Source organism: Pyrus communis, chromosome 4 (assembly GCF_041283825.1).
Source record: "Pyrus communis isolate YQ-2024b chromosome 4, ASM4128382v1, whole genome shotgun sequence".
Lineage (NCBI taxonomy): Eukaryota > Viridiplantae > Streptophyta > Magnoliopsida > Rosales > Rosaceae > Pyrus > Pyrus communis.
The window spans coordinates 22,039,746-22,060,062 of record NC_142568.1 but is presented as its reverse complement, the minus strand read 5'-3'; the positions used below and the strand labels follow the sequence as shown (position 1 = coordinate 22,060,062).

The following is a 20,317-nucleotide window of genomic DNA, read 5'->3' as shown; positions in this document are numbered from 1 at the left end:
GAGGGCAATACATGTTTGATCACCCCAAAACAACTGACTTGTGACACAAGATACCAAACCTCAAAACTGACAAAATTGTTCGAAGGTTCGAATCATATCATGGCATCTAGCAGTAGTAGCAGGAGCAGTAAAGGCGAAGCCGTTGCTGCAGAAACTAGTACTCCTTCTCCATTCAAGATCAAACTCGAAGTAGATCACTTGCACACCGGCGTCCTCAAGATTGATCCTTCTAAGGAATTCGAAGAGCACGTTGTAGGGAACATGACCGCGGCTAATCAAAAGTTACTACACGAGTGGAAACCGGTTGAGTTTACATTCAAAGATGTCGATACAGATCAAACTTACCCGATGACTTTGCAGAAGACGGAGTCCTATAAATTTCTTAGTGATCAATCAAAGGAACAAGAAGCTATTGATTTGAGAAAGGCGAAGGATAACTTTTTCTACACCATTAGGCCTTCTAGTCGTGCGATGGACGAAAGGCAGCTCATGACTTTTGGAGATCAAGAGATTGGACTGCCATGGACAGCGCCGTCAGTTGACAGCAACAAGCCCGCACTTGAAGTTTCGGTTTTGTATGTTCCGAAGCTCGACCTTCCAAACCATCAGGAGACGAAATGGTTGATATTTCAGGGACGTAGAGTATAGCTAGTAATAGCAAATAGTTGGACATATGTTATATCATAAGTGGATTGTTAATTTCACGTGTGGTGCGACAATCATATTGAATACTTATTCAAAAGAAAGATGACCCGAAATTTGATGTAGTTAAGTTCATAGGTGGAATAGCCAATTTAATCCAAATGATATACAAAGTAACACAAATGACATGTTTACTTGGAGCGGCGGGACCTATGGCAGATTTAAGTAAATATATTATATTTCGTGTAAATAAGTGTTTATTTATACTTAAAAAATATGTATATATAATTTCATCATAAACTACAAAATAGAATGATATATATATATACGTATATATATTATGAAGTCTTGGAATATAATAAAAACATGAGGAACAAGCATATAATGTACGTTCATTTAAGTATTCGACAAGTCTTTTACAATTTATTGAAAAAAAATGAAATGCAAAATAAAAGTTATGTATTTTCTGTCTAAGTGAGACATGTGCCTAAGTGGATCTGGGTGGGCTAGACGGGTGCCTAAACGGTCTAGACGGGCACCTCAACAAGTCTATGCACATTTTCTTAATTTTCAAACGCCTAGTTATTAATTAGAGCGGTGATCAGTCGCTTAGCATCTAGGCAACGATAGACAGAGATTTTTTGAACAGTGAATTTTATAGAATTTCATATAAATTTATGTCACATGCCTATCTTATGACATTATTCGAAAATTTGAATGAAAATCTCTCGAATTAAATGGCAATAGGATAATTGGCAGCCTAGTACATTCGGCAACATAAATAGCTGCTAAGAAATATAGAAAAATGCAACGACATCTTTATTAGCGTCGTTTCTCGCGAAACGGCACCGCATTAATCTGATTATCCGATGGTGAACATCGGAGACGACAGAGGCTCCCTTCTCACAAGGAATTGAAAGGAGCAAGCAAAAATGGAGAAGCGAGGATTGAATGCCGACAAAATCAAAAGCTCTTCTTCTTGTTCGGAGGAGGACCCAAATCCTTGCCCCATCTGCCTCGGACCCATAATTCAAGATTCTTATCTCGAAAAATGTCTCCGTACGTTCCTTTCTCTCAGCTTCTCTGTGGTTTCAATTTCCATATTTTCTTGCATTTTCTCGGAAACCAAACAGGGCATCAAATTTAATTTTTCTTTTTTAACTCTTATTCGGTGCTGGGTTTTGATTGATCATTGTTTCAAGTTCCATGAATTGGGTTTCTTCAAGAATTGCGATATTTTTATGAATTTTTGTGCTTTAGCAATTGATGAAGCTTGAATTTCTATATAATTGATTACGTATTAAAGAATAATCATACATTTTTTTTCTTGTCAATGGAGGTAAAAAAAGGGTCTTTGTACGATTTGTAGATGTTCAATTTATGTTGGGCAGTTTTCTAACTTTTTATTTGATAGGATTAAGTATTATGTTTTCAATGGTTGATGAGCGAAAATGTCGAAAAAATGGGTCTTTGTTAATGATGTATATGCTGTGAAACAAAACTGTGTGACTGTGATGTTTAGTCGTCTATTGAGTCTTCGAAATCCCCGAATTCTGTGTTGCAGATAAGTTCTGTTACAAGTGCATTTTGCGTTGGACGGAAGTTGTTGCTCGCAAGCAGTCTTGCCCGCCGGATTATATAAAGTGTCCTCTTTGCAAGGTCAGTTTGTTCATACTGCATCTCTGTTCAATCAAGTTTTGTTTCTTTTTGTTATAGATAGTGCTGAATTTTAGTGGCTTGACGCAGACGGAAAATGTTTGTATAATATATGATTACGATGGATGTTCTTTTCAAAAGCATTGCATTGATCAGGATTCAGGGTACGTGTATTCTTCTGTTTTTATCTCTTTGAGCTCGTGTCGGTGATGTAACTGTGGTTTACTTATGTTTTTTCCGTTAATGATATCTGCAGCTTTATCTTATCGAAGGATCACAAGTATAGATTGCAATGTTATTACACCGAACCAGGTTTTGTGCTTCTTATAATTTTATTGGTTGTGTTGTTTCTCATTTTATATCCTGTGAAATGCTGTCACCGTATATATGTCTTCCAGTTGGTTAACTTTGTTTTTTTAATTAGGTTTCTTAAGTGACATATTTGACGTATCACGCTATTGGAAGTCCCGCAAGTATCTTCAGCCAAACCGCTGGCTCCAAAGTTGGTTGAGAAGGGAAATCCAAGCTCTCATGCAGGTCTTGACTTCTTCTGCATAACTTTTCTCTCGTGGTGACACAAGGACATTTCAACATCCTACAGACTTTCGTTTTGTTTTGGCTAGGCAATGAACTGGATCACCTAGTCCAATTAGCTAAATCATAAAATTGTGCATGTGGCTTCTCTATATATGACAACCACAGCAGAACACACGTTTTATAGTTATTTGGGTGACTCTTTATAGCTAACTTGCTTCTTTGCTACTTATAGGAGGAAGATGTTGACATCGTCATGCACCACATACATGGCGTGATTAAGTCATCCTTGACAAGGTGATATGTGCTACGATCTAGATTTTGAAAAAGGAGTTGATCATCCATGATAATTAATTGAATAATGTTCCAAAGTTTGCTCCCATCTTTTGAGTTCTTTTGGATGAGATGAAAAAGAATATAACATTGAAGTATCTCTGCGTCTGAACTTTTACCCGGACCATGCATTTTTCAGGGATGAGCAGAAAGGTCGAACAACAGCACCTGAAGAAACACAAGGAGAATTTCAAGAATCAACCTCTGATGCAGCAGGGCCCTTCCTGGCAGCAAAAACCAATCGCTTTGTAAACGAGGTGGAACTATTTCTTGCTTCGGGTTTGAACATTGAAGCATACGATGCTGTGTGCATGCAACGCTTAGGTTGGAGTGCCCCGGGAGTAACTACGGAGCCAGCAGAGGGAGAACTTGCCGAACATAGACCTGTGATTCCTTACTTGAACATATTTTATGACTCCGACTGCAGCGAATGAAAGTTTTCATCTGCATATGTATGGAACTGTCACTTGAAGTTGAATCTTTGTTTTAAGTGATATAAAGTGCGTACTTGTCTTGGATACATAATTTGGCCGGAATCTCAAATATGAGTTTTGAATCTCCGGTGCATCGGAGGTGGTTTGCCCTTATATTTGGACAGAAAGATGCTCCGTCTCAGGCTTCGGATATACAACTCTGCCGTGCATCGGAGATGCTCTAACAAGTCAACATCCACATTTGGAAAATGGAAGAGCCTGAATTCTCTCATATAAATGTTTTTGTTTAATAAAAGTTGAAATAAGAGGAAATTGTAGCAATTGTCTCTTATTTTTAATCCAATTAGAGTAATGACCCTTCAACTAAAAATTTGTGATCGTTAGTTCCTTGATTCATCAAAACATCTAGGCAAGGTCTTTTTTGTCAACTTCATTAGAATTTTTGTCAAAATGAGTCACATGCCACGCACTTGAGGTTGAGGGCAAATGTGAAAAATCAAATGAGAAAATTGTAGCAATAGTCTCTTAATTTTAACTCAATTGTAGCAATAATTGTTCCAACATGACTCATTTTGACGGAAGTTTTGATAGAGTCGATGAAAATGACTATAGTTGCACGTTTTGATGAGTTAAGAACCAATGGTTACAGATTTTTGATTTGATGAACGTTATTCTAATTGAGTTAAAGTTGAACGACTATTGTTACAGTTTAATTAATTTTGTTTAATAGATTTTAATTTAAAAAAAATATAAAAAAAAAAAAGTTTTAACGAAACAGTCATGTACTGTTTACTTTTAATGAAAAATCACATTTTATCTTTCTCTAGTACTATTCACTACATCTTTATTTTTATTAAAACTAAATTTTTTTTGAACTTTTTGTTAGTTTTTCTTAAAAAAAAAAAAAAAAAAAAATGTTTATAAAACTGCTTTACCAATCACCGGATTTTCCACTTTGCCCCCACTGACCTGACGCGACCAACGTATCAACAACCAATAATTGTAAGGATAATATCGTCATTGTGATTTGAATACGATGAATGGTGTCAACGGATATCATCCTGCAACAGCCCGAGTGATGAGTGCCATTCAAGTCTCTCAAATGTGGAGCTGCTGAGGCTGAGGTGGTTTGATCGAACAGTAGCACAGAGAGAGAGAGAGATGGCGATAGACTCAAACCATGGAGCTTTCATGGAGAAAATCCTTATACAACCGCCGTCTCCGTCGCGTGATCTTCCTCTGAGCGGCCTCACCTTTGCTGTCAAAGACATGTGAGAACTACTCCCTTTAATTTTCCTCGGTTGTTTCACTCTTTCATTATTTGGAGGCTTCAGAATTTGAATTATTATACTTAAATTTGTCTGCTTTCGTGCTTTTTTGCTGATTTCCGATTTTGGGTTCAATCATATTCTTGAAGAAACTTTTTTTTTTTTTTTTTTTTTGTGTTTCTGTGATTTTGGGTGTTTGTTTATACAATACGAGTGTTTTTAGAATGCCGAAAGAGCAATTTTAGATAACGAAAAGCGCTTCTAGTAAATTTGACAAGAAAAGTTAAAAGGTGCTTTTTCCAGAAGCACTTCAATTTTTGATGAAGTTTATTTGCTTCTTATCAAAGAACTTATGTAGAAACGGCTTATGATCAGAAGTGCTTTTTCAGAGAAGCATTTCTAATAAATCAATGTGCTTTGTGTGGTTATATGTGTTGTGAAACCATGTTGATGAACTTCAGTTGAGGGTGCTAAATAGTGCTATCTTTTCATGTGTGTATTTCTGCGTAAAGCTAGAACATCTTTTTTTATCACTGAAATATGAACTTGGAGGCAGATTTGATGTGGCTGGACATGTGACCGGGTTTGGGAATCCTGATTGGGCGAGGACTCACCCGGCTGCCGAATCAACAGCTCCGGCTGTTTCGGCAATTTTGAGTGGAGGTGCCACATGTATTGGTATTACTGTCATGGATGAAATGGCATACAGGTTAGTTCAGAGAGGCCTTATCTTTCACATGCTTTAACTTGCATTACTGTTTTGGTTGCAAAATGTTTGACAACTGACCGATTGCTACAAGTCTCTTTTCGTAGTAAACATATTTAAATGGCGATTTTGTGCATTCTAAAATCACTTGAAGGAAAAGGCCCTTGAATTTCGCATTGTGTTGTTGGCAGTATAAATGGAGAGAACAAGCATTATGGTACTCCCACAAATCCATGTGCACCAGATAGGGTGCCTGGGGGCTCTTCTAGCGGTTCTGCTGTTGCCGTGGGTGCAGACCTCGCAGATTTTTCCTTAGGTAAGTTATTCCTTGTTGTGTGCTTTTGGTTTTTTTCTTGCTTCTTTATGTTGAAGCACAAGATCCTCACTTTTTCAGGAACCGACACTGGAGGAAGTGTAAGAGTTCCATCTTCGTATTGTGGAATTTTTGGGTTTCGGCCATCTCATGGTGTCATTTCTACTTCTGGAGTTACGCCTATGGCACAAAGTTTCGATACAGTGGGTGAGAAATCAATGACTTTTTATATTGCAGACTGGCTTAGGAAATAAATTTTTGGATGTGAAAAAGAAAATGTAATGTTTCGGTTTTCCCTCGATTTTATATAACAAGAAGTATCTCTATTTCTATTTCTAGAAAGTAGCTAACTTCTTCCACTTTAATGATTCATATGCCATCCATACATTCTGCATTTTTGTTGATTATTACTCGTGATACTTGTGTGTTTTAAGTTTTTATGCACTTGGAAATATAGTATTTGGAAAACTTTACCAATGTGAATGATCTATCTAGCACTCTAGGCAATCGGAAACCATCCTTTTGACTCTAACTTCTGATCTAGGATGGTTTGCTAGGAATCCCGCGATTTTGAATAGAGTTGGACAAGTGTTGCTCCAATTGCCTGATAGGGGACCTGTCGTGCCCACTCAGTTCATCATCGCAGAAGACTGTTTCCAGCTTTCAAGTATTCCAAGCAGTCGAGTAAAACAAGTACTTGTTGACTCAGTTGAGAAGTTATTTGGAGGTAAGTGAATTGACTGTATTCATCCGTTTCAGCACTAGCTGTAAGTATTTTGATTGACATAAATCGAGACCAATTTGTAATTCCCCTGCGTTTCAAGACACAAATAGACCATTAAAATCAGTAGACATATTATTACCTGAAAATCATCATTCACTTGGTTAAATTAGATCTCACTGAGATACGGACAAGCTCAATTTATGGAAAGAAGAAGCTGACTTATTATTTTTGAAAATGCAGGTCATGTTATAAAGCATGCTAACCTCAGGGACATCGTCAAGGACAGAGTTCCAAGCTTGAACTCTTTCTTGGATAAGGGAAATGCAAGTCAAGAGTACAATATACCATCGTTGATAGCCCTATCAAGCGCCATGCGTCTACTTCAAAGGTGCTGATTTGGTGGACTTGATTAATAAAAGTTCAATTTGTCCTTCATAATGAATTCCAATTTTATTATTTGAGAGCGTAGGTATGAATTCAAGAACAACCATGGTGAATGGGTTAGTACAGTCAGACCTGACTTAGGTCCCGGGATAGCAGAACGTGTATGGGAAGCTGTTCAGTCAGCAGATGAAAATGTCGATGTATGTCACTCCATCAAGACTGAATTACGTGCTGCTCTTACTGAACTTCTCGGGGTACTCTCTCTCTCTCACACATCTTGGCAAGCATCAAAGTTAAATTTAGGAATCCGTCGCTTCATATTATTTGTTTGCATCTTACCTTCCTATTGGCTCTAATGCATATGTGACACATTCTACTTGATTTACTCTCAGGATTTCGGTGTTCTCGCAATTCCTACAGTTCCAGGGGCTCCACCAAAACTGCAAACAGATCCTACTACACTCGAAACTTTTCGTGCCAGGGCATTCAGCTTGCTCTCCATTGCCGGAGTATCCGGATTCTGCCAGGTTTTTAATCCATCTCCTCTCTCCCTCTCCTCTCTCCATGTTTGTATGTTTGTGCACGATGCAAAGTACGACACATTACGATCCTTTTCTTCGTCGATGCTGCAAGTACCTGCTGAAAGTTTGTAACATATTTCTACGTATTTGCAGGTGAGTATACCACTGGCGATGTATGACAACCTACCTGTTTCAGTTTCCTTGTTGGCCAAGCATGGCTCGGATGGGTTCCTGCTCAATCTTGTCGAGACTCTTTACGACACTCTCAAAGAACAAGTCGGATGTTTGTGATTGTGGGCTACAAGATTTTGAGTTGCAAGTTTTATTTTCAAACTCTTTGCTAAATAATACTTTTGAATAAAATATATTGCCGGACCCAATTTGCTGACTTGAAGAATTAAGAGTTGACCTTGAGTTACTACTTCTTCAATTTGATAGTTGGGTTGCTATCTCCGTTGGAGATGCTTTTTTACTACGTGGCACAGTAAACCTAACTTTGTTACTTGATTGTTATCTTTTTTGAAGATGCTCTTAGCTTTTATATCACGCTTCACAAGAGTAATTTCCGAACTCCACTTTTCACCTCCCGCATTCCCCTTCTTAATTTGTCCTTTGGTTATCAATCCAATGCTCAAAAACAGAGTGACTGCATAAGTCCAAAGAAGACCGTAGAAATCATTCGTTTCATATACTACCTTGTTAGATGAGCAACCTAAAATAGGCAAATGAAAAGGATAAACAGGGGGTGGAGCTATTCACACACCCCTTTTATCTCTCACACCTCATTAATCAATCATAATCTTAAATGTGTTGAAAACATTAGCAATGTTGAAACTGTGTGGCAGTTTAATGAATGACCATATAAATTTTTTAATACCTATATAAGTTTTTTCAACACATCTAAGATTATGATTGATTAATTTGTACAGGTAAAGACAGGTGGGCGCTCGACAACTGCGTTGTTGTGTGAGTGGGCTAGTTTCCAACCAAAAACCCAAGGCCCCACTTTTTTTTTTTTTTTTTTAAATTTATTATTATTGAGGGGGTGGAGGACGGTTTTAAACTTTGACAATAGCCTAGGAGAGAGGGTATGTTATGGGTGTTAACCCAATATTTTACTCAAGTTTTAACGAAAAATCCACGGTACTGTTTATTTTAATAAAAAAAAAAATATATTTTTATACTAAAATGTCAATTCTGGTACTATTTACTTTACTTTTTATTTTGTACTTATCATTAAAACTCAAAGTTTTCAAGTCATTTTCATTAATTTTCTTATATTTTATCCACTCGTGCAAAGCACACTCCGGTCTCATAACATATGCTTGAAATTGACTCTTATACTTGATCTTGCCAGCTTGAGGATCCGAGACTTTTTGTTTGGTTTTCGAGATTTGATCGGAATAGAAAATACTCAATGTATCTTGAAAAAAGAGATGAGAAATTATTCATTCCGATCCCCTCAAAATAAGTATTAGAATAATAAAAAATATCTTCACGTCTAATCCTTTAAAAACAAAAAATTATTCATTTCTACTTTCACGGTTACCCAAGTCCTGAGAATCTAAATTTAGATACAAATATCGCATATCATTGATCTATCCAACTCTGTAATCTTAAGTTACACCAAACATAGCATAAAGTTAAAACCATATTCAATTTAGTGCAATCCAATCCCGCTTGGAAATGCTTATTTAAAAAGCACTTCTACGCAACGCTCTATTTATAAAACATAAAAAATTATAAAAAGAAGGGCAATGCATTTTCTGCATGGAGAAAAAGGCACCTGAAAAACAAGGAGCCAAAAAAAGGAATCAGAAGGCAATGCAGCGTTGGAATAAATAATGGAAGAGGCCAACTGTGGTTGGTTGCAGCAGCCTAATTTCGACTTTTCTTACATTAATGGACCGTATATATTTTAACCCACCAAGTTCCAAGATCCAAGTTCCAACCACCACTCTCCTCGCACCGGGGAGACTCTCTGCAATTTTTCAGAATTGGCACCAAAGTATTTGGATTTGGTGACCAGATTGGAACCATTCAACCAATTTCAAGAAATGGAAGTGAAGGCAAGAGCACCTGGAAAAATCATACTCTCGGGGGAACATGCTGTTGTTCATGGAACGACGGCGGTGGCTTCCTCCATTGACCTTTACACCTACGTCTCTCTTCGCTTTCCCACTCCCTCTGGTACTCTCTCTCTCTCTCTCTTAATCTCTCTTGGGTTTGTTTCAGTCTGTCAATTTATATAATTTATTTTTTGATTTGGGATCTTATTGGGAAGATATCGTTTTTTGAGTTGGATTCATGGGTTTTGCTAAGATATCATTTTTGGGTTATGAATGGTTTGCCAATGCAAAGATTTTGCGTCTTTTTTATGGTTGGATTGATGGGTTTTGCTTAAGCTTTCAAATGATGGCATTTCCAATTCAAAAGCAAAAGTTTGCATCTTTTTGTAAGGTAAAAATTCAGCTTGGGTTGCCTTGAAATCAGGATTTATAGAAACCCTTTTCAGATTCTGGGAAGTTCTATTGGGTAGGATGATAGTGTGTCTGAAACTTCTGTTCTGTTCAGGTTCACGGGTTCTGATTAAGCTTTGTGACTCTGTTGCCAACCGCAAAAAGCTTGTATCTTTTTGTGAGATAAGCTTAAATTTGGTTGTTCTGTTGCTCCAAGTTGTGGTTAAAAGATATCCTCTTGAGATTATGTGAAATTCTATTTAGTGGATGAATCTGATTAGATAATTTTGTAGGGTTTAAGTTATGTTAGAAGTCCAATTGCAAAAGTTTGAGCCTTTTTCCAAGTTAAGCATTTAGCTACTGGATTGCGTGAAATCAGTATTTAAAGAAGCCCTTTTTAGATTCTGGACAAATCTGTTTTCAGACGACCCTGACTATTGGTCTAGTTGAATTTATAGGGTTTAAGTTATATTAGAAATCTGTTTATGGATATGAACATAGTAAAGTTCATATGTTCATGTCCAGGTTCATTTTGAATAATTTGTCACTGACGGCCTTTCGCTGTTATTCATAGATAGTGATGATGCACTAAGACTCCAGCTCAAGGATGTTGGATTAGAGTTTTCATGGCCTATTGGTAGATTAAAAGCAGTCCTATCAGGATTAGATATTCCCAACTCATCAGTGCCAACCTCATGTTCACTGGAGTCGACTAAATCACTTGCTGCTTTAGTTGATGAACTGAAGATTCCAGAGGCAAACATTGGACTTGGTGCTGGAGTGTTGGCTTTTCTTTGGCTATATTCATCTATCCAAGGGTACGCAATCGTTATTTGTTTGTATAATCGACTACTTTCAGTTCTTGACTCTTGATTCTTATTTTCTCGTTCTCTGATTCCTTCTCTTTATGGCTCAGATTTAAACCTGCCACTGTTGTTGTCACTTCAGAACTTCCGTTGGGTTCAGGCCTGGGATCATCCGCCGCATTCTGTGTTGCACTCTCGGGTGCTCTTCTTTCTTTCTCAAATTCTGTAAGTCTGGATTTGAGCCACAAAGAGTGGACCAGTTTTGGGGACAGTGAACTTGATTTGCTGAACAAATGGGCTTTTGAAGGTGAAATGATCATCCATGGAAAGCCATCTGGAATCGACAATACAGTTAGCACATACGGTATGTTATTTGTGACCTGTGCCCGACACATTTTCTTCCTTCATCAATATCTCATTTCTTCTTTTTTCACTTATCTTCTCGCCTTGGATTTTTGAGTTATAAAGTTCTTGGAATCAGTTAGATAAATAGTTTGTCTGGATTAATACAAAAAGTGTTACGATGTCAAACAGCTACTGGTGAAAAGGAAAATTTTCAATTTACTGGAAGCCACATTGTTTCATACATGAAGAGATTCATTTATCTCTATGCATCTACTTCATTAGTGCTTACTAGTACCCAAAAAATAGTCGTACCAGATCCACATTGTACCTTGAAGTTCCTTATCGGACTTTTCTTTGGTAAGATAGGAACTCTCTTGAGATTGATTTGCTTAATCCATACTCTTTTATTCTTTGTAATCCAAGCCTACTGTTGGTTCCAAAATCTTGTTAATTATGCGATTCAGTGCGGAAGTGTTAAGTTGCTAAACGCTTTACTATTTTAGTTAATGTTCAATATAACCTGAATTTAGCGGGATTATTGTTGGAGAGGAATCATGGATTTTCCGGTACTGACTCATCGCGACTAATCTAGAAACTGTTGTTTTAAATCACCGAACATTATAGTAATTCGAATTGATATCTCAGTAATATCGAGGTATTCAAATATGCATAATGGTATCTGGTTTCAGACTCTCCATATCATCTTTTGGCATATTTGTTGGAGTTCAAATGTTAGAGATATGGAGTATTTTAGTTTCTTTACCTTGTTCGATGCAATGGATTTACTGCTTTTGACAATATCTTTATACGAATCTCTCTTCCAACAGGCAATATGATCAAGTTTCGCTCAGGTAGTCTGACTCGTATCAAATCGAACACAACACTCAAAATGCTTATTACCAACACAAAAGTTGGGAGGAACACGAAGGCCTTAGTCGCTGGTGTTTCGGAGAGAACTTTAAGGCATCCAAAGGGCATGGCTTCTGTGTTTAACGCAGTGGATTCTATCAGCACGGAAATGGCTAACATCATCCAATCGTCTGCGCCCGATGATCTCTCCATCACTGAGATGGAAGCGAAAATAGAAGAGTTAATGGAAATGAATCAAGGTCTGCTCCAATGTATGGGGGTCAGCCACGCTTCAATTGAAACCGTTATCCGAACAACGTTGAAATACAAGTTAGCTTCCAATCTGACGGGAGCTGGGGGTGGAGGTTGTGTTCTCACGCTGCTGCCAACCTGTATCCTTTCATGGTTCCATTTATTTTTAGTTCTTTACCACATTTTCTCATGTCTCGTCATTTTCCTTCTAGTCTCGCAAAATATCACAAACACAGTTTAACACCTGTTAAGGATTGCTTATAGAAGGGCTAAAATTGCTTTCTGACAACTAAAAACACTTCTAATTACGTTCGGCATAAAAACTTAAGAGCGCTTCTGGGTTGTAAAAGCTTTTTACGGAGAGAAGCTCTTCCAAGTGCATTTCCAAGAACCTCTTGGATTTCTAATAATTTTTGTTACATGTTTACAATAAAAGCCTTTCAAGCAAAAGTGCTTATTTCTACGTAAGCAGTCCCAAACAAGCGCTTCGTGACCCCTTGTAGTTTGTTTAGTGTTCACCTAGTTTATTTCCCAACGTTTCCTTGACCACATGAATCAGTGCTATCAGGAACTGTTGTTCATAAAGTAACTGCTGAGCTGGAGTCTTGTGGATTCCTTTGTCTGACGGCCGCCATCGGTGGAAACGGAGTTGAAATTTGCTTCGGCGGTTCATCGTAACCTCCCCTCTGAAGTGCTGAGAGTAAGAAGATCTTAAAGCTCCATTGCTGACTGGTAGGACACAAGCTCTCTCTGCTCTCTGTAATTTCCGTCTTCCTATTTTTTGACGGAAATATTTGAAAAGAACTGGCAATCTGTGCTGGTTCGTAGATTTCTTGTGGCGTAAGCAAGATTGTTGCATATACATTTGTTTGTAACTTGTAAGAGATGAATATTCTTTACATCAAGGTGTTGAATTATTTTTATTTTAATCTCTTTAAATCACAGCTTAGAACTGTTTTAACATTGCAAACACACCACATCTTAAAAGGAAAATTTAAGACGATAATCTGTCTTGTAACCGATTGTATATCGATGGTATATCAGTCGCTCTTTATGGAGTCAGGATGTGAGATTCCTCCGTAAAACCGATTCTGATCCCAGAGATTGACACTGTTTTATATACCACAACTTGCGAGATTCTCACATACGAATGCCCGGGGCGCTGCATTGGCACTTCGTTCCCAAATCGTTGGACCTCCTCCTCATCGAAAGATGCTGGAATCAACGGGGTCCATATCGGTCCAGGAGCTACACCATTGACTCGAATGCCTCGTTTAACCAGCTGCAGTGCAAGTCCTCTTATGAAAGCTACGATGGCGCCCTTGGTTGCACAGTAATCAAGTAGGCTGTCACTTCCCTGTACGCGACGATCGATGTTGTGCAAATAACGGAGCCACCTTCTTTCATGTGCTTCAGTGCATGCCTAACATTACCAATTAGCAAACATCAATTTCTCATACAATTATTTGGGGTTTTTATCAAAATTAAAAAATCTTGCTGCATATCTACTTATCAAAAAATTCTGCTACACACCCTGTAGGGTGTGAAAAACAACGGCCACACGTATATATCCACTATTTGGCCCTAGACAGTAGAGTGCACTACATGTGGATGTAAAGAGTGTGTCTACGATGTGAAACATTTCACATCAGTAAATTAAGAAATTTTGCATGTACTCATAAAAAAATTTTAAAAATTGAACTACTACACTCCCCTTAACTCTAAGGGTAGGACCTCGATTTTGTGAGCATCATACTCAAAATAGTGAAAAGTAGTGACAGTATATAATTGTCACACTAAAAGTTTTGAGATTGACCCTCGTTTAATAACACTTCCATTTTCTTCTTTCCTTCACTTACCTTGTCATGAAGAAATAAGAAAATATGTTGGTCCTAAACACCCTCTCCAAACGGGCCTCATCGATCTCCTCCACAGAGCCAGCCTTGTACAGCTCGGCGGCATTGTTAACCAGAATATCAATGCGGCCGTACGCGTTGGCAACCTCATCGACAACCTTCTTGCAATTTTCATCAAATCCCAGATCAGCAGCAAGAGCCATGGGCTCCATGGCATCAGAAGCCTTGACCTGCTTGGAGCGCGTCCTTTGCGTCCTTGTCCTCATGTCCCTTCACATACGTGAAGGCCACCGTTGCACCCTCCTGAGCAAACAGATGGCACACCGATCGGCCGGTCCCGGAGTCGCCACCTGTCACAAGCGCCACCTTACCCTACACATACTCAATTGTTAAGTAGATGGTAATGAAAATTATGTTATATTAAGCAGCTCAATAAAGCAATGTGATGTACTTGGAGCTTATTGGAGGGTTTGTAATCAGGGTTTGTGAACTGAGGAGTGGGATCCCTGGCATGTTCTTTCCCTGGCTGAGTTCCTTGCCTTTGAGGAGGGAATTGCTGCTTTCCACCTGAAGCCATTCTTCTATAAACTCTACGTACTACTTTTCAAAGTTGATGGAGATTAGGGTTTATTGCAGTGAACTCCTGATCTTGAATGGTGGCAAGGTATCAAGCTATGGAATTTATAGCAATTTTGAACTGACACTTGGAAGAACAGGTGGCAGGGACAGGGAGCTGCGTCTACGTGTCTTGACATTTGCATGCAGACTACACATCTGTGAAAACAAACAGTTTTGTTGACATGGGCCATTGCCATGCCTGAAGATAGTCGAGAAGATTTTCTGAAAGTGACAAGGATGGGCTAATGCTCTTTTTCAGTATGAGATAGGTAGAGAGAAGAGTACTATTTGGATCATGATATGGGATCTCTTCCATTCATCTCAAATTATCCTGAAGTAACAAAGTTCTATGAAAAAAACTGATGGTGCACTTTAGATAAGGATTTGGACTCCTCCTATATTTAAGTCCTTTAAACTCTTTTCACATTGGCGCCTCTCACAAAATCGAGACTCTAGCCAATTATGTGAATGTAACAAATGGTGTGACATGGAGCATATATTGGCAGTGTTGTGAATAAATTTTATATCGATGAAAAGAGTGATTTATATGTGCAAGTATGTTGGACTATTCTTCATATGTTATTTGTTTAAGGTAGAACTTCAACTTTTCATAGCTAATTAAAATTCATACATGAATCAATCTGTTTCGATATATATCATGAAAATGTAGATGTTTCAACCTAAAAAAATAATTGGCTGGAGACTTGCAGAACTTCTTATTAGCACATATTACTTTTTGTGATGATACTCCACATCATACATGTTATTCCACATCATTTTAATTTATGAGAAAAGAGATTTTTCGTGTGGAAACCAAAACATATTAATTTAACCAACAGACCTAATTTATGCATTCATGCTAAATTGCGACAATAAACTGCTCGTAACAAGTAAGAAGTAATGCTCGATAGATCAAAAATTCTAAACTAAATGTACAACTAAATAATGTGTCAACAATAAAAAATAAACATGTTAATTTTTAATTAATAATTCAATCATTAACCGTCACTTAGTTACAGAATTTTAGTTTAAAATTTGAGCTCTCTATCATTAGCCTTTTAGCATATCCGATGGTAGTTAGTTAATCTAATCCGCAATAGAGCCGTTGAAATCAATAATACTATTCTCACCATATTTTTGTACTACAATTATATACCACCTTAGGTGACATCTGATGTGGACAGCCACATCATCTAAATTAATTAGCATTTAATTTCAAAATGTTAATCAATAATTAATAAAAAGATGGTTAGTTAAATGATGATTGTGGTATACGAGGAGTAGCTTCTTCTGCCACCTAAGATTATTTAAGTGTTTTAATTAATAAAAAGATTGCAATTAAATGATGTAACTTGTCCAACTCATTTGCCATTTAAAATGGTAAAGAAATGTGATAAAAAATTGTGGTAAGAATAGCATTACTCCATTAAAAAAGTCCTTAAGCCATGCTTTGCATGTTGTCCACGTGCAAGGCCAACTGATAGCCAAGTAACTGTTACATGTCAATTAGGCAAGTTTAGCATTGTGTAATCGATCCGCTCTCCAAACCTGGAGGATTGCCTTAAAAAAAAAAGGAAACGGGGCATTGGCAAACTCATCGTATAACAATCTCTCAAGTCTCTCATCCTCTCTCTTTCTCCCTGGTGCTCTCAATCTAAAACCTGATTTAACTTCCATAAAAGGCCTTCAGCCATACCATTAATATGGCCTCCCTCGTCGAACTTAGCTTCTTCTTCTTTGTGTTTGCTCATGCCTTTCTCTTGCTTCCTGTGCTGGTATGTGCTCTCTCTCTCTCTCTCTCTCTCTCTCTCTCTCTCATATACGTGTGTGTGTGTGTTAGGCACATATAACATCTTACTAAATCTGCAGAAAACTATACCTGGTATGAATGCATATTTTTCCGTTTCTTGGTTACTAGCAATTAACCAATTACTTAGTTCTCTAGTATGTCGAATTTTAAAGTGTGTTTTTCGTTTTCTCCTTGCATTTACATTTACATTTACTACTTTCTAAAACAACCAATGAACTTATTCTGTCAAGATTGTTATAAGTACTAATGTTTGTTGTGTCACGGTCTACTTGAGCGTACCAAATCCAAACTATGCACCGATATATTATCCCAACTTAACCACTCAGAACCTAGACACCTAGGTCTTTTAGAAAATAGCAACAAATTATTAATAATTAATAACCTAATTCCGACAGAAATCCGAGACTGATATTAGATTGTGAGTATGATTCACATATATCCTTGGAGATGGCATGCAACTAAGTTAGTAACAGGACCATAGTTATGGCATTTGATATGATTTTAGAATTTCAGTGGCTAATCCATTCTCAAAACTTATACTTTACCTATTTGCCTGCAGATAAGGATGAGGACAACCTTCTCCAAGGCATTAACAGTTACAGAACCTCGCTAAACCTGCCGGCCCTCGTCAAGAACGGTAATGCAGGCTGCCTAGCGGATCAAATTGCGGATGACATGGAAGACCAGCCTTGCAACAGTCCCACCAACGGAGCATTATGGCAACCTCGCAGACTCCGCTTGCCAATCTTCCCAAGCACTTGAGCAAGTGCAAAATCGATGCCAACAGCACATCAGCCGGAGTTATTCTCCCAATTTGTGTGCCTGATTTGGTCCCAACTGTGGTGCTTACCAATTATACTCACCGACCGCAGTTCGTAAAGTATCTGAACGATTCGAAGTTCACTGGAGTTGGGCTTGGATCCGAGGATGATTGGATGGTGGTGGTTTTGGCCACAAATAACCCAGCTGGAAGCTTTGTTAATGCAGCAAGCTCTTTAGTTTCAAGTTCAACTGTTGGTTTTGGTCGTTTCTTGGTCACCCTTTTGCTAGGGTTGTGTATTATCTTGGTTAGCTGAAGTTGTGAAAGTTGTATTGTGCGTGCCAAAATATGTGACTTTTGGTAGTTGTGAACTAGCAAGGGATTCCGAGTGTATGTAATGGCTGAACTACATTATGTTTTCATTATTTGCATTCGATATGTGCAAAGCAGATAAATTTACTAAATTTAGGGCATCTTTGTAGTTTGTGGTTTCATAACGGAAAGTCGAGAAACTTTGCAAGGGTTTTTAAGGATTTCGTACCCATTGAAACATCGGTTTTGGGATCGGAACCTCAACTATCAGTATACTTACGCCTGTGCTCCACCTCACCGGAATGAAATTGTTATCTAACATCAGAATCTGTCAACCAGAATTCTCTAGCAAAGAAATTATTGAACCAAAAGGGAAAGAGAATCGGAGAAACATCTCTATCTACTTTTAATTTATGGAGAATTAGAATTCCTTGGCATCCAAGGCAACTCATATGAAGCAAAGAATTGAGGAATAATGTACAACCCAAAAACCCTAAAAGACAACACTAACCCACAAGCAATCTTTTTATTCCTCCCCAACTGGTGTATATTTATGCACCCTATTCACAAGGCCGATGTCCTAGCACTAAAACAATGGCCTTCTCCAAACTAAGTTTCTTTCTCTTTTATGTTATTGGCTTACTATTTATTTCTCATCCAATATCTTCAAACGGTACTATTATCTTTCTCGCGTCTCAAAATTTTCGCTATGTATGTTGTCATTTTAATTTGTTAGAACAAAATCATTTCTCTAAAATCTTATTTTCTTTGCAGATGAAGAAGACAAGCTTTTCCAAGGTTTCAACAACTTCAGGCAATCCCAAAAGCTTCCGGAGTTCAAGAAGAACGACAATGCAGCTTGTCTAGCCGATAAACTTGCCGACAAGCTAGAATACCAACAGTGTTCTAGCTCACAGAAGTACAGCATCGAGCCAGGCAATGGACCCAAATTCCCGAAATTCGACAAGCTCAGGAGAAAGTGCCATATCGAAACCAACACGACAACAGCCGGCATCATTTGGCCCGTCTGCGTGCCGGATTTGGACGAGGATCTTGTGCTCAACAACTACACTCGCTCCCATTACGCAAAATATCTGAAGGATTCTAAGTATGCAGGTGTTGGGATTGGTTCTGAGGATGAATGGGTGATTGTTGTGTTGACCACTGACGCACAAAGTGGAAGCTTTGCGAGCGGCGCAGCTTCTTTGGGTGCCATTGGCATGATTCATTACATGGCGGCTGTTTTGGTGGGGTTGTTCTTGGTTTTGCTCTGCTGAATTGCTCTTCTATTTTCTCTTTTATTGTGTTGGAAAAAGTAATGTGATTATTTTTTCTCTTTAATCTTACACATAATAGTAAGAATGGTAAACACAACTCCACTTTCTTTGATTTAACTTATCTTATACTCGTTCATCATTAGGACAAACCTATTTTCGATTGTAATTAAGTGATACCTATTTTTTATTGTAATTAAGTGATGAATTGTTTTAATGGTTGTGGTCTTCCTCTTCAACTTATTCCGTTGTGATTCTAAATTTTTCTGTCTTGCATTTAATTAGTTTAGATTATCGTTGTACTAAAATAAAATAATATCTATTTATTAATTTTTCATTAACGTAAAATCCTACATACTTTTCTTGACAAGATATTATCTTCTGAAATGTTTTAAATTTACGTATAGAAAGACTCCAACTTGGACTTTTTTATATACTCTGGATCAACTAAATTAGATTGTCATTCTTAAATAACCTAATTCTTACTAAACTCATTTGTTCTAATTGCATTTTAAGTTTGGTCCGTTAAGTTGAGAAATTTGTGAGTGGGAGGATTACATGCATCATCCCTTCATGATACAGTAAATGAATTAATCACACCATATGACGGTTAGTCACTAAAAAACTTCTCAAATACATCATTATATAGTGATAATCTATGCACATATATAAAAATCTAATTACTGTTGTGATTAAGAACGTTCACCCATCATAATTTCAAATCTCTTGTCCTAATATCGCTTAAACCAAAAAGAAAAAGAATTTAAATTGCTCAAAAAGTTTAAATAAAATCAGATATTAATAATAGAAAGATTTGGACTTTTTTTTTTTTTTTTACTTTTCTAATTACCTCTATTCTTTTTTTTCTTTTTTTGTCACACGATTATGTTAAAATAATCACCGACGAAGTTTAAATTCACGCCGTCATGCAATGACTAAATAACTTTTCACCACTATGGTAAATGACCATTTGCTCTAATTACCTCTATTCGATTCTTGGTTTTTTTTTTTTTTTTTTTTTGAGTAAATTGTAGCAGTGGTCCTTTAACTATAATCAAATTGAACCAATGGTCTCTCAATTAAAAATATATTATCATTAGTCCCTCAATTCATCAAAATGTATAGTTATGACCCCCTTCGTCAACTTCATCAAAATTTTGTCAAAATAAATTATGTTGGAAGAACCATTGCTACAATTAGGGTCCTGCAACTTAACAAAATGTGTAGCTATGGTCATTTTCGTCTAGTACTTCATAATTTTGTCAAAATGAGTTATGTTGGAACGACTATTGCTACAATTGAGTTACGGTTGATGGACCATTGCTCCAATTGGGTTAAAGTTGAGGGATCATTTTTCTAGTTGGATTAAAGTTGTGGGACCAATGGTAATGAATTTTTAGTTGAGGGACCTTAGGTGCATGTTTTGATGACTTGAGAGATCAATGATAATGGATTTTTAGT

General features: G+C 37.4%; 4 protein-coding genes and 2 pseudogenes across 4 annotated transcripts; 5 read left to right on the top strand and 1 right to left on the bottom strand.

Annotated features, from left to right (window-relative positions):
* The first annotated feature begins 1,407 nt into the window (after positions 1–1,407).
* On the top strand, positions 1,408–3,690 carry LOC137723530 (RING/U-box superfamily protein). The gene is made up of 7 exons (XM_068462733.2): positions 1,408–1,701; positions 2,207–2,301; positions 2,389–2,462; positions 2,555–2,610; positions 2,723–2,835; positions 3,068–3,129; positions 3,305–3,690. Exons 1-7 carry the CDS (start codon positions 1,575–1,577, stop codon positions 3,597–3,599), a joined length of 822 nt encoding a protein of 273 aa, XP_068318834.2. The 5' UTR covers positions 1,408–1,574; the 3' UTR covers positions 3,600–3,690.
* Positions 3,691–4,582: 892 nt separating this feature from the next.
* On the top strand, positions 4,583–7,987 carry LOC137723009 (amidase 1). Its single transcript, XM_068462163.2, has 9 exons — positions 4,583–4,870; positions 5,424–5,576; positions 5,765–5,889; positions 5,968–6,093; positions 6,431–6,613; positions 6,851–6,998; positions 7,080–7,248; positions 7,387–7,521; positions 7,669–7,987. Exons 1-9 carry the CDS (start codon positions 4,761–4,763, stop codon positions 7,804–7,806), a joined length of 1,287 nt encoding a protein of 428 aa, XP_068318264.1. The 5' UTR covers positions 4,583–4,760; the 3' UTR covers positions 7,807–7,987.
* A 1,280-nt stretch (positions 7,988–9,267) lies between these two features.
* On the top strand, positions 9,268–13,155 carry LOC137723553 (mevalonate kinase). Its single transcript, XM_068462753.2, has 5 exons — positions 9,268–9,705; positions 10,549–10,792; positions 10,891–11,144; positions 11,953–12,366; positions 12,786–13,155. The coding sequence occupies exons 1-5, from the start codon at positions 9,573–9,575 to the stop codon at positions 12,902–12,904; spliced, it is 1,164 nt and encodes a 387-aa protein (XP_068318854.1). The 5' UTR covers positions 9,268–9,572; the 3' UTR covers positions 12,905–13,155.
* A 35-nt stretch (positions 13,156–13,190) lies between these two features.
* Positions 13,191–14,659, bottom strand: LOC137722163 (glucose and ribitol dehydrogenase-like; annotated as a pseudogene).
* A 1,744-nt stretch (positions 14,660–16,403) lies between these two features.
* LOC137722364 (putative GPI-anchored protein At5g19250 pseudogene) lies at positions 16,404–17,677 on the top strand (annotated as a pseudogene).
* A 475-nt stretch (positions 17,678–18,152) lies between these two features.
* Positions 18,153–19,099, top strand: LOC137721697 (putative GPI-anchored protein At3g06035). Its single transcript, XM_068460723.2, has 2 exons — positions 18,153–18,255; positions 18,357–19,099. The coding sequence occupies exons 1-2, from the start codon at positions 18,177–18,179 to the stop codon at positions 18,857–18,859; spliced, it is 582 nt and encodes a 193-aa protein (XP_068316824.1). The 5' UTR covers positions 18,153–18,176; the 3' UTR covers positions 18,860–19,099.
* The last annotated feature ends 1,218 nt before the right edge of the window (positions 19,100–20,317 follow it).

Coding starts and splice junctions, on each gene's coding strand:
- LOC137723530 (XM_068462733.2), top strand. CDS start 1,575: ATGGAGAAGCGAGGATTGAATGCCGACAAAATCAAAAGCTCTTCTTCT. Junction 2,611..2,722: donor ATGTTATTACACCGAACCAG/GTTTTGTGCTTC, acceptor TTTTTTAATTAG/GTTTCTTAAGTGACATATTT. Junction 3,130..3,304: donor ATTAAGTCATCCTTGACAAG/GTGATATGTGCT, acceptor TGCATTTTTCAG/GGATGAGCAGAAAGGTCGAA.
- LOC137723009 (XM_068462163.2), top strand. CDS start 4,761: ATGGCGATAGACTCAAACCATGGAGCTTTCATGGAGAAAATCCTTATA. Junction 5,577..5,764: donor ATGGATGAAATGGCATACAG/GTTAGTTCAGAG, acceptor TGTTGTTGGCAG/TATAAATGGAGAGAACAAGC. Junction 5,890..5,967: donor CCTCGCAGATTTTTCCTTAG/GTAAGTTATTCC, acceptor TCACTTTTTCAG/GAACCGACACTGGAGGAAGT.
- LOC137723553 (XM_068462753.2), top strand. CDS start 9,573: ATGGAAGTGAAGGCAAGAGCACCTGGAAAAATCATACTCTCGGGGGAA. Junction 11,145..11,952: donor CAATACAGTTAGCACATACG/GTATGTTATTTG, acceptor CTCTTCCAACAG/GCAATATGATCAAGTTTCGC. Junction 12,367..12,785: donor TCTCACGCTGCTGCCAACCT/GTATCCTTTCAT, acceptor CACATGAATCAG/TGCTATCAGGAACTGTTGTT.
- LOC137721697 (XM_068460723.2), top strand. CDS start 18,177: ATGGCCTTCTCCAAACTAAGTTTCTTTCTCTTTTATGTTATTGGCTTA. Junction 18,256..18,356: donor TCATCCAATATCTTCAAACG/GTACTATTATCT, acceptor TTTTCTTTGCAG/ATGAAGAAGACAAGCTTTTC.